Source organism: Nycticebus coucang, chromosome 15, assembly GCF_027406575.1.
Source record: "Nycticebus coucang isolate mNycCou1 chromosome 15, mNycCou1.pri, whole genome shotgun sequence".
Lineage (NCBI taxonomy): Eukaryota > Metazoa > Chordata > Mammalia > Primates > Lorisidae > Nycticebus > Nycticebus coucang.
This window is the reverse complement of record NC_069794.1, coordinates 4,132,810-4,159,915: the sequence shown is the minus strand read 5'-3', so window position 1 is coordinate 4,159,915 and position 27,106 is coordinate 4,132,810. Positions and strand designations below refer to the sequence as shown.

At 38.6% G+C, this 27,106-nt stretch overlaps 1 protein-coding gene across 1 annotated transcript in view; it reads left to right on the top strand.

Annotated features, from left to right (window-relative positions):
* MYO16 (myosin XVI) overlaps positions 1–27,106 on the top strand; it is a 643,638-nt gene that overhangs the window by 279,184 nt on the left and 337,348 nt on the right. Inside the window, exons 7-10 of the mRNA XM_053563761.1 lie at positions 2,833–2,958; positions 16,431–16,506; positions 19,331–19,484; positions 21,911–22,061. Of these exons, the coding sequence (XP_053419736.1) occupies positions 2,833–2,958; positions 16,431–16,506; positions 19,331–19,484; positions 21,911–22,061 (507 nt within the window). The remainder of the gene's footprint in view (positions 1–2,832; positions 2,959–16,430; positions 16,507–19,330; positions 19,485–21,910; positions 22,062–27,106) is intronic.

Below are 27,106 nucleotides of genomic sequence, written 5' to 3'. Positions count from 1 at the left end.
CTTGCTCAGCTCTCAGGAATCTGCAGATACTCTAGATTCTCTCTGCTGAATGATGCTCAATCCATCAGGTTCCCCTAAAATAGAAAAGGAAATAAACCAGACCTTCTCCACAGAAAACCCCCCTGTGTACTCAAGGCTGCGTGTGGTTCACAGCAGATCAACTTGCCTTCCCTGTTCTCTAAAGCTGGTAGCCAGACCATCTCTTGCCCTTTATTTTTTCAAGCAGGTATCAAAACCAATCCACTGCATCTCGACCAAACTGCCTGGGACAGTTAAAATAGAAAACCTCTAACTTAAAAGGATCAGAGGTCTATAGTATATTTTCTCACAATTAAAACTATCATTAAATGATATTAACCAAAGGCTTAGTGTGGAATGAAACGGACATTTCACATGTCCACTGCATGTGCTAATTCATGTCTGAGCCCTCCAGGGCATAGAAGAACGTGGCCTCGGAGCTCCCTACAGCCTCTAAGCCAGAGTTTCTCCATCGGCAAATGCAGGGTGTCAACAGGGTTACAGGTTGTTGAGACGAGAAGAAATAACTGCCGACTTTTATTCCCACTGCTTATGAAGCTACTTCAGAGTCTTACCCTTTGTTGCTGTTAGGCAGGTGAGTTCCACATTGTGATTTCTGTGGGAACTCTGCTTCCAAATACACCACTGCCAGTCCAGGGCAGGCACGGTGACCACCTCTGTCCTTCACAAGAACCCTGAAAATAGCAGGGGAGGACTATTCTAAGGCCACAGTGATGAGCCCTGTTACCTTCAAGTACCTGATACCTTGTCCAGGACAAGTAGCAGGAGTGCAAATCCCATTTCAGGAAACAGACATTTGTTGTTCTTTTTGTATGTTTTTGACTTAATGTGCTTTTAGTGACAATGAGCAACTGTGCCTTGTGGAGGCCAGTGACTTGCCTATGGGTTCAGATGTCAGTTGCCAGTAGAATCAGGGTAAAAGCTCTAAGCTCCTGGTATTTTATTATGAGGATTAAAAAAAAATTATCTGTTGGCTTGGTGCCTGTAGCTCAGTGGCTAGGGCGCCACCCACATGTATCAGAGCTGGCAGGTATGAATCCAGCCTGGGCCAACTGCAACCAAAAAATAGCCAGGGGTTGTGGCAGGCACCTGTAGTCCCAGCTACTTGGAGGGCTGAGGCAAGAGAATCGCTTTAGCTCAAGAGTTTAAGGTTGCTGTGAGGTGTGACACCATGGCACTCTACGGAGGGCAACATAGTAAGACTCTCAAAAAAAAAAAATTACAAGTAGAAGTATCCAATTAAAGCTCTTTGCTATTGTTTTTGTTTTAAGATTACATGTCGTTAAATTCTCAGGCTCCATCTATACCATGGTAGCCAGTGCTTTGGAGACCTTTCCTAGAAGGTGGTTCAGGAATTCTCATCTCTCCCTCCTCAGCCGTGCTTGAGATGACTGGCTCAGAACTGGGCAGGGTCTGACTGGGGGAGCCCCTCCTCCAGGGGTTGACCCTGTGAACTTGACACCATTAAGATCATTACTGACCAGCTAAAGGACTCATTCTTGACTCTGTGTTACGGATTCTTTTTTAGACAAAACATGAGAACCTTCTGAGATCAGGTGTCATTGCATAGACCATAGAGTAACAGCCAGTCATTTACTGATTATTCAAATAGTGTAGAATAAATTAAGAAGAGCAAGTATGTAAAATTTAATTTTCTAAGATACTTATGGTTTTCTAGAATATTAATGAGGTAAATTTTATATGGGAAGATTGATGTGAAACTTAGCATTTTAATGTTTGTATGGTAATTTCGGTGGCTATAGCTGCTGTTCCAAGGTAATTGAAAGTACAAGTAGTAAACATATATGTATACACTATAAATCAAGAATCATAATTAAGTCCAAAGGTAGAATAATAAATATTTCTACTAAATTTTATAAAGTTATAGACAATTGGCCTTTTTTGACTTTATTGTAACTTTGTTCTTTTAATTGAAAAAAAGAAAGAGAACTACAAAATTGCATGCTGCTAAGCCTAGAGTTTAGGCTAAACTCTTGGCTAAAATCAATGTCATTGATTTTTCCACTCATTATTATGTTTATGAAAGAAACCATGTAGTTACTTAGTAACCTAAGTTAGATTGAGTGTGTTGACAGTTTACATAGAAATGAAGACTGCTCCCTAGGAACAGGAATTCCCCCAACTGAAAATTATAAAATAATTTCTAGACCCTGATCTTATCATCATAGTTCCTAAAACTTCATTTCTCAACTTCAGATACCCTTAGGAAACTAAATGAGGAGAATATTAAAATGGTAACTACGTAATCATGTTAAAGCCTGCTGGGATTAATTAATCCCTTTGAGTGTCCTACGGGCTTTTATGTGTACACAGCATCACAATGTAGACGTCTCCTGTGTTTTAGCTACTATGTCTTTGAATTCGCCTTTTGTGGCACCAAGTATGGTGCCTGGAATATCAGAAATTACCACTACACGTTTGACCTTTGGGCAAGAAGTCGTACACCATGGAATGATGGCATTTTGTGTTTTAAAATATTCAGAATTTGTTAGAATAGAGCAGCAGGGGAATAGGAATTAACTTGAATAAGTGCACGTCATGAGAATCAGAAAGGAAATAATAAATTATTAACTCACACGCTTTTTCTCAAAGAATGATAATGACACCTACTTATACCAAATGGATAAAATCACAGGCATGTTCTTTTGTCTTATGGTGACCACCATTTTAGATCTGATGTTTTATTAAATATCTCTCTTTAAACCACTGAATGAACTGTATCAATATCACTACTTTTAAAATGTTAGAGAATGAAATATCTCTTCACTGCAGTTACACATGGCGTGTGCAAGTGGCTACAAGGAGGTGGTCTCTCTTATCCTGGAGCACGGTGGAGACCTCAATATTGCAGATGACCAGTACTGGACTCCCCTTCACTTAGCAGCCAAGTATGGCCAGGTAATATAAATTTATTTTTCTGATTATTTAAAAAAAAGTATACTTGTAAATAATTTCATATTTAATTTTGGTCTTATTTCACATTATGTACTAATCATTATGTAATTTGACTTTTAATAAAATCTTCTAACTAAACAAACTAAAGAATAATATTTACTTTCACAAGAGCACATAAAAATTTCTCATGACTGAATACTGTAGTCAAAGCGTGGGGGAAACAATCAAAACCCATAAACAGTCTTCATAGATTGGAGTTAATGCTGTTTTCTTTATAGTATAGTTGTTTTCAAGCTTGGAGTCTCACAATTCTATGATGATTCTGTTTTCTACAGTTAGTAGATATAAAGCAAAATCACATTTGTATTTTATTTTTCTCTATGAATTGTATTATATTTTAATGGATGAAGGATGAGTAGTACATTTCTTTCCATGAGTTGATTTTTGATTGTACCTAACATACCTTGAGTCACTATGGTACAGGTTACTTTCTCAGCAGGAATCATAATATCATGAAGATGCAGCTAACATTTTTTTCTTTTTTTGTGGCAGAGTCTCACCCTGTCACCCTGGTTTGAGTGCTGTGGTGTCTCACAGCAACCTCAAACTCTGGGGCTCAAGCAATCCTTTTGCCTCAGTTTTTACTATTTTTTATTAGCTATGGGATCTCACTGTTGCTTAGGCTCGAACTCCAGAGCTCAAGCCATCCTCCTGCCCCAGCCTTCCAGAGTGTTGGGATTACAGGTGTGAGCCATCATGCCCAGCCAAGGAGCAGCAAACTGTTAAATGGTTTATGTGAGCAAATGTGACATGGCAATGTTCATAATACATTGCTATCGAAATCTAGCTATAAGAATATGGGTGATATTTAGTGTTAGAGAGAGTCTTAGTAGCAAGAGCATGAGGGACAAGTCAGTTTTACAGGCACATGGAGTTTTAAGCTAGACATATTATTTCAAAATATTAGTATGGGTAACAGTCATATCCAGTCAATTTATAGTAAGTTATATATTTCAGATACTAACAAGTATGCAAAGTAGCTGTCATGGAATTTCAGTAGCACTACTATTGAAATAACTGAGAGCATTTGCATTTGCATGCATTTTAGGAAAAGTGTATTGCTTGGGGAAGTTCTTTCAAACTAACAAAGCATCGCTTGTTTTGACAACATTTCATACAGAAAATGATTCATTTATTCAATAAACACATTTAATAGCTTTTAAAAGGCCCTAGACTGTGCTTCTCCCAAGTGGCTCAACCCCTTTATTTGTTGTTGCTTTGTTCCAGCTACCTTGATTCAGTCTTGATAGTTGCATGTATTTGAGAATTCAGCAATTTCTTCTATGCTATCCTATTAGTTCATTTCATTTGTTTATAATATTTCCTTATGATGATGTTTACTTCTGAGACATCCACTCTCCTACCTCCTTTCCAAGTTCTCCTTGAATCACTCCATATTTCTGGGTTATTGCTGCAATTAGTGAGGAAAAGCAGAAAGAAAAGTCTAAGTTGGTATGCTCTAAAATTATTATTGCTTCTCATTCTAAAAATACTACTTACTGAAAGTCTCATAATGCTTGGTGGAAAGTAACGAAAGGAAATTAGTCTATGATTATTTTCACATGAAACCCACCTCAAAGGCAAAGATGCAGCGAGTGTGCATTTACGTCAACTGTTTAAAGACAGGTACAAAGGGTCTATCATCATCTTCAATTCCATGGGTTGAACATGCCTCAGTGTGACCAGTGTTTCCTGACTCATGTTATAAAGAACATCTAGATGTTTCTTGCCCACTTTACTTCCTGGAAGCTATAAAGATTGAAACAGAAAAAAGTAGTAGCTATAAGAAATTTTATCCTTCAGATAAAGCTACTGGCCCTTTCCCTATAATGTACAGATGCAACGTGTGTCTCAGTTCAGAGGTTCAGAGTCCTCTGACAAAACCAGGCACAGACTGTCCAGAAGTCCCTAAGAAACCTGCTCTTCAGAAATGGAAACTTCAATCCAGGAAGTTATGTTTTTAAAGTGCCTATAATAGAAAGAGCTGTAATATATGATAAGTGTCAAAAGGCAAGGTCAGGGTCAAGTAAAATGTATGCCACAGGGAGAGACATAGTTAATATAGGAATGGCAAAAGTGTATATATGTGTGTGCATACAGACACAGAGGTTGGACAGTTATGTTCTAAAACTCATCCTAGAAAAGGTGCTACGTGCCTCATTGCTGAATATCACTGCGGTCACCTGGCAGGTGCTCCCCTTGGAAAGCTACACTGCATCCATCAAAGCACTTCTGGGCCTCTTTTTCTGGAATGGCCATCAGAGCTGTCATTGCACAAAGGCTGACAGACAATTCAGTTCACAAACTCATTGTAGGAAAAGTGCTTTAAAAGGTGGACTAGATTCTGGTGTGGGTGCACAGCTTCCTGGGGGAGTACTGCAAAGGTCACATAGTGATATTCAGCAATGAAGTATATAGCACTACTCCTATGATGAGTTCACTAACCGAATCACACCACCTCATATACATACATATATATATATACACACACGTATATATATACACACACATGCATATATATGTACATATATTTAACTAATAAAGTAGATTGTTTTCTGTATGATAAAAAGATCTACAATTGGTTTTATGGATAAAAGTGAATTTTTCAAAACGTTAATATAGTTACATTAAACAATAAAATTATTTAGCAATGAACATGTGTCAGGCATGATAGGAGCCACACCTGAGTGATCTGAGGATCATGAGCCCAATCCAATGCCACTTCTTTCAAAAAGCTTCCTGGAGATTCCTGTCCTCCGAAAGTCTTAAGATGGGGGAGCCACTGATTCATAAGGCAGAAAGAATGAATGGCTTTCAGTGCCATCACTTGCATTTACTTTCCTGTTCTAAATGTGTCCCAAACTTTTATTTCTTGTTTTAAATCTGTGCTTTGGAACCGGAGAAGCATAGTCATGGATGTACGTGAGAAAGACGGCCCGGGGGCTGCCTCTCCTCTGCCCCCTGCCCAAGGCCCAGGGTTGCTTTCGCTGCTTGCCCGGGTGCCACTGCGGTTCCAAGGCCCATCATCACCTAATGGGACATGAATTAAGAAACACTTTCCTATTGCTAATTTTCTGTTCAAAATCAGCTACAAAATGTTTGACACAAACATTTACAAAAGCATTATTTCTCATTTTCTCAGGTTCCCTGTTTTTCCTTCCTGTTTTCCTTGCATTTCATTCTGCTCAAATAAGTGACGAAGGCAGCTTTGCTGTGAGGACGTCCTGGCCTTCTCACCAGGGTGGAAAGGGCCAGCTCTGTGCACCAACTCACTACCTGCTGGCTGTGTGAGCTCTGCAAGCCTCATTAATTTTCTTTTCCCAGAGCTCAGCCTGGGCCTTCAATTAATGAGAACCACCAACACCCGTCAAGGTTTTTTTTTTTTTTTTTTTTTTTTAAACAAAACTGTAGATTTTTGAGAATAGCAAAGGTGGATAATATCATACCTGTGTTGAACATCAATGAGTGAGTGTCCCAGGCTATGGACCAGTTGCTGGATTTATATAAACAGATGCCCAATACCAAGTTTTCCAGAAATAGCTATTAACGTGCAGATGAGGCAGATTTTTTTTTGCAGTTTTGGCCGGGGCCAGGTTTGAACCCGTGACCTCTGGTATGTGGGGCTGGTACCCTACTCCTTTGAGCCACAGGCACTGCCCGAGGATTTTTAAATATTTTTAATATTAAATAATATTAATATTTAATAATATTTAATATTTAATATTTAAATATTTTTAAATATTATTACCATTATCCTCTAGTTTCTCTAGGCTTGCCATTAATTCAGTGTTTTCTAATTTCTTTTTGCTGTTGTTGAGACAGTCTTACTCTGTTGCCCAGTTAGATTGTGAGGGCATCAACCTAGCTTACAGCAACCTCAAACTCATGGGCTCAAGAGATTTCTCCCACTTCAGCCTCCTGAGTAGCTGGAACTACAGGTACACCCCATGACACTCAGCTAATTATTTTTCTCTGTTTTTTAGTAGAGATGAGATCTCTCTCTTGCTCTTTCAAACTCCTGAGTTCACACAGCTCAAGCGATCCTCCTGCCTCGGCCTCCCTGACTGCTGGGATTACGAGTGTGAGCCACTGCGCCTAGCCAGTATTTTCTAATTTCTTATGCATTTTATAAATAAGGATACTGTCTGAAGATAAGATGGATCTTTTCCCCTTTGTTCCATTAAACTCACTCGAGTGAGGTCTCCACCAGAATGTATGTTCCTGCCAGAGAACTGGTTTCATCGTCCGTGGTGGTTTCCCGCTGCCCGGCAGAGTGACAAATGAATGGACAGAGATGGTGACCCAGGAGCCAGGCAGGAAGCCAAATGCACTTAGAGCACGACGAGGCTGAGGTTTTCTGTTAGAATGTAGGACGTCAGAACCCAAATTGTCTTTTCTTAGTCACACTAAATAAAAAACAACTCAAAGATTTTTGATAACAGAAGATTTTGAGTAAATTATCTTTCAATTACTTCATCAAGAAAAATATTATATGACATTTAGAATTATATTTAAAAAGTTCATCCACAGAGATAGCATTTAATGCACATTGTGAGATGATTTATTACAAATAGGTTTTATTTGAATATCAGTTTATCTGCACAGGAGAGTTATAACTCTGAAGAAATTTACTGTGAATAAATCTATCTTTGTTGAGAGAGAAAAAGCTTTAGAAATGCTACCGTTTTAGAGAGATTAATGGCATTTTTTAGAGACAAAACAGTAATTTCACATTCTTATGAATATCTTACAAGTACAAATACCTTTATGGAGACCGTAGTTTGTAGTCTGGGACAGTGTTTATTATTAATATTTATATTGGGATGGCATATACATTTTAAAAATACCCTTTATAAATATATTAACTTTTTCAGTGAGAAAGAGATACCTCTTTATGACCTAAAACTAGGAACTGCATTAATTACATGAGCAGTAAGTCTGTAGATTTTACAGTTCCTTCATGAGCTACCAAGAGAATGAAGTTTGAGTCTGGTCTTGTATGTATTTACTGTTTTAGTGTTTACAGGAGGACTGGCAATACTACACCAAAAGATAAAAAAATATTTGCACGAAGTCTAGAATCTAAATATCCTCCCTTTCCAAAATGTTTTGTAAGACACAACTCACACATTTACATATTCAAAAAAATTGTTTATATTCTCAAATACATTTTTGCCCAAGTATTTAAGAATTGAGATATATTAGGAACTTTTACTTTTCTTCAGATATTTCTTCTTTGCATTGGAAAAACATGGAAACACTCTCTGGTTTCCTTACCCCCCAGCCTTTCGGCACATGGCGTCTGTCCCGGGCTCCCTCCCTTCTTCACGTTCCCGGTGTCTTTAGGAAATCTCCCTGCCTTCATCTTCAAACCCTCTCCATGTGGAGGCGGCTCCCAAAGCCTGGCCTCTGTTTTTCTCCAAGATCCTGACCCAAGTGTATCACTGCACAGGGGCCATTTCTATCGACCTGTCCTCAAACACAACTTGCGTAAAAAGGAAATTATCAGCACCTTGCTCTGTGTCTATCTGTTACCCCTTCTCTTGTCATTTATTCACCACAAAATGAGTCACTATCCATTTCTCTACCCCTTCTCCTCTTTCACGGCTAACAGACTGCTGTGCCTACAAGCTCCTACCCAGTGGATGGTTTTGAGGTCTTAGAGCTATACTCACCATGAGCCAGTCTGTGCATCCTCACTGCACAGGGAGGCTGGACTGTGCCTGGGCACCGGCCTGTCTGCATCTGGGTTCAGCCATCTCTCCACATGCAGGCGTGATCCAGCTGTCCCAGAACAACATAATCAACATTGCTGTTGAAATAAAATACTCAGGCCTTAGCACAGTTTCTATGTGTCTGAAGCCCCATGTGTCTAAGCCCTGACCTAGTTATCCAGTTTTACTTCTCATGCCTCACTCTACCACATTTGAGGATATAAAGAAATCTTTCCACTTCCAGAATATGCCACGATGTCTACCCTGTCCTTTTCTCTCCCTGAAGTTATTAAATCTGAATGACCTTGCAGAGCTAAGCCGAGATGTCACTTTATCAGTTGTCCTCCCAAATTACCTGAATCTGTGGGAGACGGCTCCTTCCTGTGCACCCTGCATATCCCACAGTCCAGCCTTATCACAGCTTGTCATAGCTGTCTGCTCACTGGCCGGCATCACCCACAGTCTGTGAGACCTGCGTGCAGGTGCAGCGTCCATGTGGTTTATCAGTACATCAGGGCACCTTGGATGGGACCAATGCAGAACACTACCCAAGTCACTGTTTATTTGAGGAGAGACTCAGTGATGTCCAGGGTTAGCAGGTGCATCACTGATCCCTGCCTCACTGGGTCCCGTGTGAAGAGGAGACGAGCTAAGTGCTCCTGAGACTGGTGGTTGTGGAATGTGCTCGTGGAGATTCCCCAGAGAAACGTGGGCACGTGCAAGGCGTTGGGTGGGGCACGAAGTAAAGATCTGGAGTGGCTCACTCAAAAAACCCTGTGCAGCGGAAAGGGATTTCAACCAAGAGCAAGATTTTGTGAGCGACAGAGTATTTACTGGTTGCTGTGGTCTGAATGTGTCCCTCAAAGTTCACATGCTGGGAGCTTATTCCTCAGTGCAGCAGTATAAGGTGTAAGGCAGGGCTGAAGAGAGGTGTTTGGGGTACGAAGGCTCCACCTTCACGCATGGGTCAGCGCCACCACGAAAAGGCCTTGCGGGGTGGGGAGGCCCTTCTCTTCTGCTCTTCTTCCCTGCAAGGACATAGCGTCCCCCTCTCCCAAGAACTCGATGCTCCATGGGCCCTCGTGAAACCTGCTGGTGTCTTGACCGTGGACATCCCAACCTCCAGAACTGTGAGGATTTAATTGCTGTTCTTTGTAAATTGCCCAGTTCCAAATATTCTGCCCTAACAGCACAAATCAGACTATACAACAGTATAAAAGAAAATTCCCATAAAAGGATGCTGAGGAGGAAGGACACAACTCAGGAGGAAGATGAGGTTTGCTGCACGGAAACAAAAGGGGAGGATTCCAGGAGAGAAAAACCCGGACAGGCAGGTGCGATGCTGGAATGGTGAAAAAGTAACGCACTATGGAGGATGAAGGCAGAAACATGTGTTTAATAAGAAATCGGTAGTCGAATAATAAATAATTAATTAGACTTTTTAAAATGTCTTAGATTAGAAATGGCCCACATGGTTCTCAGAGTCAGAGATGTTTATTCATTATAATGCAGAGTGTGTGCCCTTGAGCACAGATGTTTATAACTCAAGTGGGATGTACAAATTCTGAATTCCACTCTCAACACTGTAATTTACCCTTAATAAGTTCAACCAAACTATGTTAGCTTCTGAACCAGGAATGAGTGTTAGCTCCAAATGCTTGTGGGTAAAGGGATACTTTAAGTGACTATCAGGAAAATAATTTTGATAAATTTAACCAAACTGAAATACAACTATTCAAAGAATGAGTAGACCAGTGATTTTCACATTTGTGTGCTGGGACACACCAGTGTGCCGGGAGAGGATCTTAGGTGTGCCTTGGAAATTTTTACAGATCATCGATTATTTGTGAAAGAAGTTCAAAGCACAGTTAGTATATTCTTTTCTTTTACTCTTTTTTAAAATCAACATAATTTAAGTGTGCCATGGAAGTTTAACTATAGGTTCAAGCTTGCCGAGAGATAAAAAGAAGTTGAAAAACACTGGAGTAGAGTATATATTCATTAACTCACATTAATTTAAATTTTAGCTTTAGTATGTTTCCTGTTAGCCACATAGCATTTACACACACACACACAGTATTGGTCTCCTTAACCTCCCATAGCTTTGCTGATTGTGAAATTCTTTTAGTAGTGCAGAGTTCTTGGGCCATATTTCACTCCCTATTCTGGTCTGAAGTAATTTGCCTAAAGATGTTTTGTGAGCTTAAAACAAATGTTCCAGGGCGGCACCTGTGGCTCAAAGTAGGGCGCCGGACCCATCTGCCGGAGGTGGCTGGTTCAAACCCAGCCCTGGCCAAAAACAAACAAACCAAAAAAAAAAAAAAAAAAAAAAAACAGGTATTTCAAAGCAGAGCCATTGAAATCAGCACAGACTGCTCAATTCAGTTGTGTTAAGTGCCTCCCTGATTTCTAATAGGAAACTCATAGGAAATACTAACTTTACCCCTCCAAAAAAGGAATTCCCCAGGGGAGAGAAGCTTCCTCATCCACCCATGAATGTTTATATTCACAGGCCTGAAATAAAATGGAATTTCTTTTATTGTTAAAGATTTTCATAGAGACATTTGCTTTTATTACTTACGCACTTTTCTGTAGTTGACACTGGGGAAACAGGTTGTTTGCTGGGGGATTGCACAAGATTTCATTTGGAGTCCTGTTAGGAGCAAATTGAATTTTGAAATGCAACGTAGTTACTCATCTCTGTTACTCTGGCATTTTTGCAGAGATACAAAAGCTTTGGATTTACTGCTATTCTTTCAAATTTGTGAGGAACAAAAATAATTGTATGTCATTCGTGGCTCTCATGTTTTTCATTTCTTTCTGCGGTTGTATTCCCTTCCTCCTTCTCTCCCTTCATTTTATCTACCTCTCTCCATCCTCTGTTTCTTATTCTTTCCTTTTTCCTCCTTCATTTCTTCTTTTCTTCCTTTCTTCATTTCTGTCCTATGGTTTAAGAATAGGTAAATCTCTCAGGTCTTTGGTATAAAACAAAACTCTGTTTTATAACTATCTCAATGCCCTGGGAATCTGCAATCTACATTTAATCTTTGAGATACCAAGAGAACTTATTTCTTTAGTAAAGTATGTATGTATTTGGAAATCAAAATAAAGTTCTAAATATAAGCACTCTGCTGTAGCACGGAAAAAATTTTACTGAAATAATTTTGTGTTCTGCAAAACCGCTTAGTTTGAATGGGCTTGTGGGAAATCTAGCAATTGAGTAGACCACTGAAAACCTCATTAATTTTACAAGGAGAAAACTGAGAAGAACAGTAGTTGATATTTAGGAAGGTCCCTTGGAATGCATGGACAGGAAGCTCAGGATAGGTGAAGGATTTCACAAAAAAATGTGATAAAAGCAAAAAACAATAACACATACAGCAGGAGAGGTTAGCCCATTCTGATTGGTGCAATAAAATAAGAAATGGAAATGAAAGACAAAGTTAGGAAAGGAGAAAGGAAACAAAGGAATCTCAAAATTATTTTTAAATTTAGAACCATAAGTGAATTTATGACAATTGTTTCCAGAAACATTACAAACATAAAATCTATGTAATACATCCAGCAAACGATGTGCAAGATTTCTACACTGAGAACCACAAAATATTGCAGTGACAATTAAAGATCTACCTAAATTGAAAGGTAACCACCACGCTCACTGAAACTCAGTTGTCCTTGAGACAGGGAAGATACCTGCAAAGGCAGAATGGTGGTCCCCACAGACGTAAATGCCCTGAGTGCTGGACCCAGCTGATAAGCTGCCTTACAGAGTTAAAGAACTTTTCACTGTGACTAAGAATCTTGGCCTGGGAAAATTTTCTTGAATTATCCAAGCGGGCCCCTTGTAATCATGTGGATCCTTAAAAGCATAGGCCTGTTTCTGGCTGAAAGTCTGAAAAGGACGTGACTATGGAAAAATAACAAGAGGAAAGCAATGTTGCTAGTTTGACGATGGCAGAAGGGGATCATGAGCCAAGGCGTGTGGGTGATCCCTAAAAGATGGAAAAGCAGAAATAGACTCTTCCCCAGAACCAGAAGAAAGCGCAGCACAACCAGCACCCCGACGTCAGCCCGCGATGATGTCTGACCTACAAAATGTAAGATGATACATTTTATTATTCAAGCCACCAACCAGTTTGTGAAGGCAGCCAGGTATATCTGATACAGTAGCTATCTGTTTAAAGGAATCCAAGTCTAAATTTTAGAGGACTTTCTTATAGAGATCGAAAACTTCATTCTAAAATCTATATGGAATGCAAAGTACCTAAAACAGACAAAATTATCTCAAAAAGAAAAAAAATGGGGAGTGTTTTCAAGACCAACTGTAAGTCTTGTGTAAGATTTCAAGACTTTCTGTAAAGCTGCACTGGTCCGGGTTGTAGATAATGCAGGAAGGATAGACTAGTGGATCAGTAGAACATAAAATACAGATTCCAAAAAGGGACAGAACATAACTATACTATTGATTACAAAATTACAAAGTAATTTCTTAAGAAAAACTAGTCTTTTCAATAAATGTTGCTGAAAATCAGATGGTACTGGATCATCGAAGCTGTACCTGCCATTTACAAAAAGTCACTGGAAATGGATCATGAATATGAAAGTTACAACTATAAAGGTTTTAGAATAAATTATAGTATAATATTATCATGACCTTTAAGTAGGCAAAGAGTTATTTGGATATAAAAAAAAACTAACTACTAGAGCAAAAGTTATATGTGCAGATGTTGTACTTAAAAGTAAAACAAATAAAAATATTATTTTGTTCATCAAAAGACATTTTTTAGGAAGATGAATAGGCAATCCATAGAATGGAGGGAGGGAATATATGTAATACAAGTACATCCAAAATTTATGAATAATAGGCACAGATTGCTAATAAAAAGATACGCAATCCAGTAATAACTGGACAAAAACATTTAATAAACACTTCACAAAAGGAAACGTTGGAATGACCACCAAGCACGTGAGAATGTCCATCGTCATTAGTTGTCAGGGAAACCTAAATTAGCCCATACTGGGATGCTGTTTCACAGTCAGCATAATAGCCACAAGAGGTTTACAATGACAGTATCGAGCTTTAGGAAGGATGTGCAGCAGAATTGCTGGTGAGGATGTAAACTGCTTTGTGAATCTGTGCAGTATACATTGACCAGGTCACCCAGGATTCCACTCCATGAATTTTCAAAAGAGAAAAATGGAAACCTGTAAGCCTATTTTGACCAAAACAACATATGTCCATAAGGGCCTTATTCAAAGACCCAGAAACTGAAAACAGCTCAACTGTCAATTAAGAAGAAAATGACTGGTTTGTACAATCATACAAGGGACTACAATAAGAAGAGAAAGTGTCGGTACATGCAGAGAAAGGACTAATTCTCAAGACCCTTATGTCTAGCATATATATTTCCATATTCTATTTATGCAAAGCACAAGAACAGGCAAACTAGTCTGGGTGACATAGATCACAGGTGGCTTCTTACCCAGAATGGAGATTGATGTCCGTGGGGCAGCAGGGACAAGCTGGTGTTCAGGGAGATGTTCTGTATCTTAATTATGTTACTGATTACATAGATATGCATGTTTGCTAAGATTGGTACAACTGTGTGCTTATTATCTGTGCATTTTATTGCATTTAGATCACTTCTTTTTAAATAACAACAACAAAAATATTAGATGGTGGGAGGAAACAACTGTGAGGGTTCCACTGTCCAACACAACGGATTTCTCCAAATTTGTGGTTTGCCTTCCGCCACTTCGGCTTTCCTGGCCTAGGAGAAAATGCCGTCTACCAGTGTTTGTCAGCTGAGAATGAGCTGTTTTGTATTACATAACCGTGTTGTTTCAGAATTTGCTATTCCCTGTGAATCAAAAATGAAACTGTGATCACCATTTAAAAATATTTAGAACAGAATCACAGTGAAAAGGCTACATCATCTTTATCGCTATGTGGGATATGGAAAAAGTGGTGTCTCGATGAAAATTTACAGCCTTTAAAGTTGAAAAGCAAATAATACATGTTTACATTATAAAAGAAGAGAGTTTGAGCTAAATGGTCAACTTCCAAGTTTTGCAGAGATTAATAGAATTAGCACAGAGAATGTCAAAACAAAGATGTAGAACATTAGGAAAAAAACTGATGGAACTAAAAGCAAAGATACAGAAGGGATCAACAATCCCCAACAGCATGCACCTTCTGTAAGGCTTAACGAGATGAGCCGTTCTGGAAACATTTGTGCAGACAGACAGACGGTGCACAGAATCGCTGGTGCTGTTCATGCAAAGGAAAAGAAAACCACATAGACAGCACTAGAGGAAAGACAACTAAAGAGAAACACAATAAAGGGACGTATCCATCCAGCACTGTTACAGCAGTATATCTGAAAATGTAAACAAAAGTGGCAAATCCCAAGAAAATCATGACTAAAAAAAATTTACTTAATGCCTTAAATAAAGCCAGAAGTCTCCTGTAGTGACTACAGAGCTCTATTTTCAAAGCAATCCAGCTTTAAACCACAGTGACTTATTCCTTTAACACCCAATAATCTAACAACATGGAAACGTCTGATAATAAAATTATGAACTATAAGTGGAGCAACAGGTACTGTTAGGAAGAGGGAGTGTAAATTGGAGCAGCCTCTTTGAAAAAAAAGGTGGAGCTATCTAGTCGCTGTAAGGATGTGTAAACCTGTATGCCGGCATTTTCAGTCAAAGCACACTCATTCTGAAGAAACTCCTGCGTGTGTGTGCCATGAAGTATGAACAAGACTATTCTCAGTAAATAAATGACTACACAGGGCTGTGCGTTCACTGAGCGGAACGCAGGTACACGGAGATGTATTTGTATGATGCATGGATTCTGATGACTCTTAAAAATGCAGTGGTGAGCCTTGAGATGAAGGTGCGGGAGAATATGTGTAAGGGGATTTCACTTCTGTAACTGCCACAAGCAAAAGAAGCAATATATTGTTTAGGGACACTTCTGTACGTGTGTGCTAAGCTTGTATGAGTAAAGAACAGTGTTCATGCTTAGCCCAAAATTCATGATAGTGGCCAAACAAGGAAAAACAGAGAGGGACAGTTTTGAGAAAAACACACAAAGATTCCATTAATGACATAATTTTTAATTTGGGTATGTGGGAATGTGTTTCATGACTGCTCTTTCAAAGGTATGCGTATAGTACCTGTAACTCTGTACCTGTGAGGTGCTGAGTTTTTACTTACGTTGACCTCTCGTAGGGGTGCTTCACACTTACAGTTTGAGATTGAGTTTTCCTAAAGGTCCAGTTTGACTTTAGGTTCCTCGTGTCTGGGGTGCTGTCCTGGATGGACAAAACCAACAATTTGGACTTTGATGAACTGCTCCATTGAAACAAAACAAAACACGCTATCACACATGATTCCTCCCATCAAATCAAAATCAACCTGAAAGTTAGGGTTTTTCCTCCACATCTTCTGTGACTAAACCCTTGTTTGACAAGTCATTTTTGTTCTGAATTCATAAATAGCACAAATAGTCTAAGTATCTGGTGTTTTCCCCGAAGGAACAGGGAGAGGGCGTAGTAGTTGGAGCTACCGAGCGGGAATGCTAACCCCGTTCCTTCCACCAGGCGGTGAAGGGCAGCAGCTGTGTGTTATTTACTGATGAATCATCAGTATCTGGTGTAGTGTTTCCTATTTCAACTGCCTTTGATATTTCAGACAAACCTGGTGAAACTTCTGCTGATGCATCAGGCAAACCCAAACCTCGTGAACTGTAATGAAGAGAAGCCGTCAGGTAGGTTGGAGCAGCCCAGGCCTGCTGTTCATCCGTCATGAGCACAGGTGGGAAAGGAGAGCTGGGCTCCCCGTGAAGCTGAGGAACGACCACCCAGTTCCAGCACAGTTGTAACCTCAAGGGCATGGCTCCCTCACAAGGGTCTGTTCTGAGTTGGACTTTGTTGCGTTTTGCTTTCAATGTTCTGAACGTTCACAGTAGTGATTCGCTCAGTAGTACTTAACTTTTTTTTTTTTTTTTTGTAGAGACAGGGTCTCACTTTATGGCCCTCGGTAGAGTGCCGTGGCCTCACACAGCTCACAGCAACCTCCAACTCCTGGGCTTAAGCGATTCTCTTGCCTCAGCCTCCTGAGTAGCTGGGACTACAGGCGCCCGCCACAACGCCCGGCTGTTTTTTGCTTGCAGTTTGGCCGGGGCTGTGTTTGAACCTGTCACCCTCGGTATATGGGGCTGGCGCCTTACTGACTGAGCCACAGGCGCCGCCCAGTAGTACTTAACTTTAAAATATATTTTTGTTGTCCTTTAACTTGTTTCTCTCCTACCAAATACATCGCTATCCATTACGATGTTTTTCAACAATTATAGTATTATTTTCTGCAGAGATATTTAAACAAGAAATTTAGAGACACTAAAACTTGCATGTTAATTTAAAACTCAGGAAAACTTGATTTAATGTTACTGCTTTTTAATATCTTTTTAAAGATTCCTAAAATTCTTTTACTGACTGCCCCTTTATGTATCCATATACTTATATTATAAATGGATGCCACATTAATTTTGTTGCCCTTATTACTTAAAATACTGTTCATAGTTATTTTTGTGATGTTATAAAAAGAAAATTCTAAATAAGAAAGTCTAGAATAAGTAACACAAAAACATATTGTAAAGGTAGTAAATGATCTGAATAATTTGATCTATTTATTTTTCTTGTAGCTATACCTCTACTAACCCCAAACACTTTACATTGGATAGTGTTCATTTGATACCCTTCTAGAAACGGGAGTGTCTGATAAACTTCCAGTTTAAGCCAGAAGAGACTTTTTCCATTTCTTACTTCTTTGGAATTAGGTAGCATTGTTTAAGATTTATTACTATTTATTATTTCTTCCCTACTAAAATAAATTGAATATGCCACAAATAACTGTCAGATGGCTTAATAGCCTCAAACTTTAGAATCAAGCTAATCTTAATGACAGTCTAGTTACCTGTATAATTATGCCTAACAGAAATGTGAAAAGAGCAAATAGAAATTTGGAGTTTTTTCTATCTTTTTAAAATGTGTATGTATTGTGAGTATAAGCCATTCCTCTGTAACAGGAGATCACATTTTTCAAGTTTATATTCTTGGCTTCTTTCCCAAACAAGGGAAGGTGTGATCACTTTGGACCACGTGGACCCCATCTTTACCCTCTCCCCTTTCCTCTCTAAATATTCCAGAGATCTGAGGCAATGGCAGTTGACAGTCTTAGGGCCCCAGTGAAGGAAGTAAGTGTTTCCGGTTCAAACTCAGCCTTGGCCTGTACCCTCGGCACAGAGCTGGAAGACTCTGTCAGACGACTTTCCACGGCAGTCACGTAAAGTCTACACCAACCCTACCTTTTAGGGGCTTATGAACAATAAGTGATACAATACGGGACCCATAATAACTATTTGTCAGTTGAATAAAAACGCTTGTCTCACACATGAGGAGCAAAGAGTTAGTGAGAGGTTTTTAACTAACGTGTGTCCCATAAGCCAATTGACAAGAAGAGTGAACTGGATAGGAGAACAGTGAAGAGAGCCGTGAGCTCAGAGCTCACGTTACCACTGAGCAAAGGAAAATCAGCCTCAGTATTGTGTTGTATTCTTGTTATTTTCTCTTTCTTGGCTTTGGAATGAATTCATAGAAAAATATCTGGGAGAAAAATGCAAATTTGAGGAATTGCTGTTAGGCGGAGCACAAACAACTTCCCAATATTTGACAGATGAGCTGCCCCTGCTGTTTACACGCATTTTTGCCCTAAGCCAAATAACGATAAGATCCTGGCATAAATGTCTTCATGTGGCCGCTCAATTACTTTAACTAGCTCAGAAAGCCCCATAACACTAATTTATAGAGACAGGAGGCCATGCGGTGTGGCTGATGACTGGAGGGGACTGTCAGCCTCCACTAGGCTTGAGGTTGATATAAATGTGACTTTTTGTTATGATCTGTCAAAGTTTCAGTTTCAGCTGTTGTTAGGAGTGAATTTGATTGATGTGTATCTGTAATCTGGCACACATATGCTCAGAAGTTACTGTTTAATGCGCAATTTGTAAGGAAATATATTTATATTTCCAATTAAAAAAGGATGAAGGAGGCAGGTCAGACCCACTGTTTTAATAACACACTGAGGCTGTATTTCTTCACCTCCCTGTTAGTAGGGTGTTTGTAGAATGCTGCCATGTGTTTTATAACCTGCCACTGGGAGGTGTAACTGTTTCCATCACTTTGATTCACGTTTACCAAGATGCAGGAAGAGTTTTACAGAGAATGAAATGATGTTAAGTTCTTTCAAGCTTAGCCTCTCAATAATTTTTATTGTACACATCACCCTCCCGTGCATATTATTTTTGTATTTTTTATTTCATTTATAATTAAATATGTCACTGATGTGAAACAAAATCGCCTTTTTTAAATGGCAGCTCTATAATTTTATTCCTACCATAAACTTTTATTTTTTTTGTTTTGCTTCATTTGTTAATAAGTTTTAGCCTTTTAAGCATATTAGAATTATTAGAATAAATAGATTTCCATGCTATCACCACTCACTTTTGCATGATTTTCTTGCTTTTTTTCTTGTAGATATTGCCGCATCTGACTTTATTGAAGAAATGCTGCTGAAAGCTGAGGTCGCCTGGGAAGAAAAAAGGAAAGAGCCTTTACCTGTTCCCACCTTGGCACCCGAGGAGCCCTATGAAGAGATCTTTCACAACCTCCCAGCTCTCTCCAGTAAGCTGTAAGTGTCTTCCTTCTGGAATAACAAGGTAGCAGGACGCTGTTCACTGAAAAGTTAATTATTCTCACTGGCCGTCCTCTCTAGTTGCTGGTCATTTTACAGCAACATTAAGTCTGTCTCAACTAAGAGGGTTAGCAAAATTGAAACTGTTTTTTAATATATTTACCAAAAATATTTATTGACAATGATGAGCTTAGCATAATGTTATGAAAAACCTTCTGATTTTTTAAAAAGAAATGACTGTTTCAGTTATTAGATAAATTTCAAGTACTATGAGGCCAAATAATATTTTAAACAGATTTCTAGATTTTAGCTAAACTGTGAAGTTTCCAGTGACTGTGATAATGGTTAACTTTCCTAAAGTGGAGAATGTAGATGTGCCTTTTTTTCCCTCCTAAGTATAAAATGAGTAATTACTTATTATATATTGTCTCTCCTCACTTTCCTGTTCCTTGAAAATGTCCGATGCTAGAATGGAATAGCACCGTCCTTTTCAAGATTTGAAAGAGTGATCCAAAGTGTAACTCCTAAGAATGGCTGATGATAACTCACATGCTAAGTGATGTTAAATTTACTGTGGAAGAAGTGTCATTTAACGTTTGAAACGTTGACAATTTTTCCAGTTTCTCTTTGCCAGAATAATTATAGTGTGAACACACATATCCACATATATGTGTTAATGCATATAACTTAGATATGCGGATGTGTCCATTCATTATAAAATATTTATTCAGAATCTACTGACCTTGGGGCTTGGAATATATGTGTGTATGTATATATATATGAATTTGATTGATGCATATCTGTATTCCTGTTCAAATATGCTCAGAAGTCAGTTTATATGTGTGTATATATACACACACATACACATGCATACTATATATATATTTTTTTAAGCCAAAATATGGCACAATCTAAGTGTCCATCAACAGATGAATGAATAAAGAAATTATGGTGCATACACAGGGATATTTTTCAGCTCCAACAAGAAGGAAATCCTGTCTTTTTTAACAGCTTGGATGAAAGGGGAAGATATTCTGTTGAGGGAAGTAAAACAAGCACTGTGTGATCTCGCTTTTGTGCGGAATCTAAAAAATTCAAGTCCATATAAGAGGAAAGAAGAACAGAGGTTGTCAGGAATAGTGGGGAGAGAAGTGGGGAGATGTAGGTCAAGGGGCCTGAGCTTTTTTTTTTTGTGTGTGTGTGTGGTTTTTGGCCGGGGCTGGGTTTGAACACGGCACCTCCGGCATATGGGACCGGCGCCCTACTCCTTGAGCTACAGGCGCTGCCCTGGGGCCTGAGCTTTCAATACCTAGACCAGCGAGTTCTGGAGAGCTCAGGTGTGGCATCTGTGGAGACGGATGTCCTAACTATCTTGTAATGACCCTCTCTCAATGGGTCATTGGGAGACCCATTGAGTCAATGGGTCAATGGGTCTCTCACATTGTACACCTTAAATATATTTAATTTTTCTTAACAATTAAGTATTTTAAGTTAAATAAAAAAGAAATTCAAATTAAAACCACAGTGTAAGAAGCAATTAGCACATCTGACAGTTACTCTGGTCCCACAGTTTACTACATAAAATCTCATTGAACTAAACAACAAGGTAAATTTTACTGTGTGTGAATTAGACGCAAGAAAAGGGAAAAAAATTGCATTTTACTTTATTTAAAATCACAACTACTATTGTAGACTCCATGGAATAATTATGCTTACATATATTGCTCTTAATTATATATACATGCATTTCTGCTCATGTGATAATGTAGGGAGATAGATTTTTAAATTATAATAAAATATTACAATTATAAATTTAGCATTTATTTTGTATTTTTTAAGTGAACATTACAAAATAGGGCTTTATTTTGACAAGGAAATCTAGGAATAACAAATGAAGTACTTTTTCCTTTTGGCTCAGTTGGAGCTGTATCGATGTAATATAATTTATTCAGCTTATAATACTCCAGTCTTTAATACTCCAGTCTTTTTCTAATTCTTACATTATTATTTAATTGAAAACTTGAAAAATTGAATAATATTTTAATTAATTATATACTTGCGCCTTTCTTCATGTGTTTGCAGCTCATTTTTGCACTTAAATACCTGTCCTTGCTCAGTCATGCATTTCAGCCTTAGCTTTGAATCACATATTGATTTGTCTAGTACAGTCAGATACACATTTGTAAAAACATTTTCTTCTGGAGTTCAACTTAACATTTTTTTCTTTTAAGATTGAAAATGAATAAAATTAGGAATTAATAAAAATTTTACAGAATTCCCATTGATATTTTTTCCCATAGTTTACTGAAATTATTTCTTATCTGAACCACATAACCACCTACAGTCCAGCTATCCTATTGATTTTTGATTGATACAACAATGTTAGGAAAGAATAATTACAGTATTGATTTCTTTTCCTGTAGTAGTCCCCTGGTGTTACCAATTGCCAAGCAAGACAGTTTGTTGGAAAAAGACATTATGTTCAAAGATGCAACCAAAGGTCCCTGTCAGCAGCAGCCCCCGGACGGCGCACCGGAGAGCCCCCCAGTGAGCAGCTCCACCAGGCCTGAGCAGGTGACTGTGCCCTGACTGCATGTCTGCCCGTGTCTTTTCAGATAAATCCATATTTTAAACTCCAACATATTTAAAAAAGGAAAACATCCACTCACTGCTATTTAAAGAAAGAATAATGAATGTAGGTTAATATTTTGGTTACTGTTTCCATAATTAAATAGGGAATTGTACTAATCATTAACAAACATAATTGCTCTTTCACTTTACCAATATTTGAATTTTACAGTTTTCCCTTACACAGCAGGACTGTAAGCTCAGCCAGTGTGTCACTTCTAGCGTATTTACAGTTGGGTCATTTGTCACTATTTAGGTTATTGTACAGTTTATGTTTTTATTTTCCTTCAACTGTCCAAATATTTATGAGCAAGTAGGGCAGACCGGCCACTTACCGTAACTAACCCTTGGTGTTGCGTTGTCCGAGTGTCTGTGTGTGTTGTGTGGTCCTATTGTGTGTGTGCACATTTGTGTATACCACTTCTCAAGTCATGAGCTATAACTTGGGATTTGGGAGGATAATAAGCTCAGGGTTATCGAAATTATTTTCTTATGTCATTGCCTCAGAAATAAATGATTTTTAAATATTTAGTTTTTATAAATGTTTATTTGTATACTTGAAAATAGCTTGTTTCATTGTATCTGATTTTGAATATTGTCAAAGTTACTTTAGCCAGGTTTTCTAAAGATAAACTTTTTAAAATTTAATTTTAATTTCATTATTTTTTTATTTAAAGTAGCTAAAAGAGATAGGCAAAATTTTGAAATGCTTTTAAATTTTAGTGGGTATGTTGATCTGCTCCAATGGCCAGAACAAAATCCCACAGCCTGGATAGTTTACACAGCAGGAATTTCTCTCTCATGGTTATGGGGCTGGGAAGTTGGATCACACCAGGAGTCACAGCCTTGTCCCTTTGGAGCCCTCTCCTGGGGCCTGTGGGGAATAAAGGGAGGGAGGGAAGGGAGTAGGGAGACTGCGCTCACTCTCGGAGTCTCTATTAACACTGTGGAATCAAGGCCCCCCTCCTATGACCTCCTGTAACATATAAATTACCTACGCTTATAGGTCATCTCTGAATACAGTCACACTGGGTTTGTGGGTTTCAACATATGAATTTGGGGGGAATAGACTCTGTTGATAGCAAAGGCTAATTAAGAGTTAGGAAAATTTTAAAGCAAAACACTTCTTAATTTCTTAAGGGTCCTGTTATCTTCCATTCACATTCCAAGCGTTTCTGATCCATGTTATTCATATACTTTAGTGTCTGACATAACTTTCACTTTCCAGTTGCTGTTTAAGAATGTCCTATAATTAATAGCCTGTACTAGAGGAAAATAACTTTAATTTGCTCATGTTTTTTTTTTTTTTTTTTGTAGAGACAGAGTCTCACTTTATGGCCCTCGGTAGAGTGCCGTGGCCTCACACAGCTCACAGCAACCACCAACTCCTGGGCTTAAGCGATTCTCTTGCCTCAGCCTCCCGAGTAGCTGGGACTACAGGCGGCCGCCACAACGCCCGGCTATTTTTTGGTTGCAGTTTGGCCAGGGCCGGGTTTGAACCCGCCACCCTCGGTATATGGGGCCGGCGCCCTACCAACTGAGCCACAGGCGCCACCTGTATTTGCTCATGTTTTAACATATCCATTTCCTCATATATGGTAACACTTATGTCCATAAAATTCAGCAATTTAATGGACTGCTTTATAATTACAGATATTTGAGACTCAAAATAGTTTGCAATGAGTGTTAAGGAAAAAAATTATGAGTATTTTTCAATAGTTGGAACCCACGGGTGGTTTGTTTCCTAATTGTTTTCACAGATAACCACTTGGAATTAAGATTCATTATGGTTTGCATTCACTTGTTATGAAGATATATACCAATTGCCAGTTCAAGTTTAGCTTTGCCAAAATAATTTCATATATGTTTTTTGTTTTGGAGGAAGGAACATTTATTTTTTTGAATAATTAGTTTCTTGATTAGGTATTATTTTGCATCATTCAATTCTGTCATGGTAGGTGTGTAATCAAAGGAATTAAGTATTATTAACTATTGATCACTGTAACTAGATAGGGTTCTGCTTCTTAAATTTTAATTTATTATAAAATTAAAAATTGGAATATTGATGTTATTCCTTAGAGTTCTTGGATAAATTAGAGATACTTTAAAATTTTTTATTTTTATTAGCATTGTTTTGAAGTATGTTTTTCTTAATTCATTATAGAAATGTGTGGAAACTCTAAGGTTAATTGATTTTCTATTCAAATTTACTAACATTCAAAATGTTTTGAACTATTTATAGATGTTGCATGACTTATAGTCAATGTTTACTTGTGAATTTATTCTGCATTTTTATTAATATGCTTTCAACCTGTTAATTAGGTATTGGGTTTAGCAGTAGTATACAAGCTATTAATTTAATTAAAGAAGAGCAAACTAGGTCAACCTTTTCATCAAGGTGCTGAAATGTGTCCCTCTGTGGAGTCAGAATAGTTTCTAATAAGCAAATCAATTGCTTTCAAGTGGTAATTTAACAAGATGTTTCTAAAATACAAAAATCACTCTTCAAAAATAAGAGGTTATTCACACACAAAAATGCCCAGTATAGTCTTCCTAGAATGGTGTTTCTCTTTTCAAGGCAGGCTTTTAATCATTTTTTCCTAGATATTTACAGTGATTGTAACCACATTCCATTAGTGTGGTGTCAAAGAGGAGCTGGCTGCTGCCTGGGTTTTATGTTCGCATATTCTGTATCTGATGGCCACTCACTGTCACCTCCACTGTGTGCCCCAGGCTCTGTGACATCTTGGCCACCAGGCGGCCATGCTGCCCTCCAGGGGAAGATGCTGGCTGACCAGATAACAGGTGGCACACACTCACATCTCACAGAAGGCTTCAGTAAAGACTCTCCACAGTCTTAACATTCTGATTAATATTTCAAAGAGAAATGTGTAATACAGAATTTTTTAAAAATTAAAATAAAAACCACTTAGCATCTCTGCTTCCAGATTTTTATAAAATGCAGATATGATCAAATAATATCTATTTAAGTAAATATTAAGGGCTTGATTTAACCTTTTCAAAGTTTCTGAGTAGCTCTAAAATTAATATTTTTTATATCCTTGAGAACAAAGAATCTTCTTAATTTGCTTAAAGATGTGCAAGTCGTTCTTTTTTCTTTTCCCTTCCCACCTTCGTTTCCCCTCAGACCCCATCTGACCCTCCCCTGCCCTCTTTTTCCATTCTCCTTCCGGTTACCTAAATTTTTAATTTCTTTTCTTCCTCTCTTATTTCCTTTCAGAGAATATTTATTTACATTTGATTCAAGCCTGAAATTCAAGTCAGGTCTTCATTTCATTCAGTGAGGGCAACCTGGAGGCGAGAAAGGGGCTCAGAGTTACACAGAAGCTCTGGCTCAGGTCTGCAGATAGGAGCTCTGTGACATTGGAAGTTCCACGACCTCACTACGAGTCTCATGTGTACAATGGGGACACAGTGCCAATCTTGTGTGGTTGTTACGGAGATGCCAGTAGGTGAGGGCCATAAGTTATAACCAATTACCAAGAACAGAGTGCAAGCTCAATTAGAGATGTGTATTCTTTTCATTGTCATGATTTCTACAGACTGACTATATATTCGGTTTTGACAGCTGACTCAAGTCTTCTATTCACTACAGTAATAGCCCTTAATTCATCTAATTCCACTCTACACATCCACTGGGCTTTATTTCTTTCAATGTAAATGTAGGTTATTTTAGAAAACATATAATACAAAATAACATTTTATATAGGCTAACAGTCCAAGGCTTGGAAATGCTTTCACCTCATTATCTTTTTTTTTTTTTTTATTCTTGGGGATTCATTGAGGGTACAATAAGCCAGGTTACACTGATTGCAATTGTTAGGTAAAGTCCCTCTTGCAATCATGTCACCTCATTATCTTAATTCTCAAAATATCACTGTGAGCAAGTTATCCATTCTCACTACTCAAACTCAAGTTTCAAACTGAATTGGTTTGTTGTTATTGTTGTTTTTGAGACAGAGCCTCACTCAGTCACCCTGGGTAGAGTAATGTGGCATCACAGCTCACAGAAACCTCAGACTCTTGCCTCAGCCTACCGAGTAGCTGGGACTACAGGCCTGCACTACAACGCCCAGTTGGTTTGTCTATATTTAGTAGAGACGGGGTCTTGCTCTGCCTCAGGCTGGTCTTGAACTCCTGAGCTCGAGCAATCCACATGCTTTGGCCTCACAGAGTGCTGAGATTACAGGCATGAGCCACTATACCCAGCCTCAAACGGAGGTTTTTTTCTTTTTCTTTCTTTCTTTCTTTTTTTTGTTGTGGTTTTTGGCCAGAGCTGGATTTGAACCCACCTCCTCTGCTCCTCTGATATATGGGGCCAGCACCCTACTCCTTGAGCCACAGGTGCCACCCTCAAACTGAGTTTTAAATTGACCAAACTTGCACTCAAGAAAGTTAAGCAAATTGCGTAGATAACAGATACTTCTCTCATTTCATATCCAGCTCTCTTTTAGGGGCACCACAGCAGGTTTTGAAGATTGGCAAGAATTTTGTTCCTATAGTCCACAGAAACACCAGCATGTTTATATACCAACATGTTGATTCTCAGGCAAGTGAAGGGGTAGGAAGTGACAGGGTCTGACAGATCTCACTGTATAAGAAGCATCTGAGAAAATAACAAAGGGAAGAATGCCTCCTGCCAGGCTGTCCAGGCATGGCCACGGGTGTGAGCTTTGGAAGCGCTTGTCAGACTATCAGCCAGTCCCATTAGGGTCTTTACGGGCACCACTTTTTCTCCCACCTACTGACATCTTCCTCCTCATTTATACATAATGGACTTTTTCCACCTAAACTGCCTTTACCACATCCCATATGTGAGACCATCTCTGTTGCCCATCAAGCTTCCAGCCCCGGGATATGTATAACTCATATCCCAGAGAGAGATCACAAACACACAAACCAACAAAATAAGACAGTGAAAACTCGTGTACTCTAAGTGTCGTCGAAACAGGAGACAAAGGATCAGAATA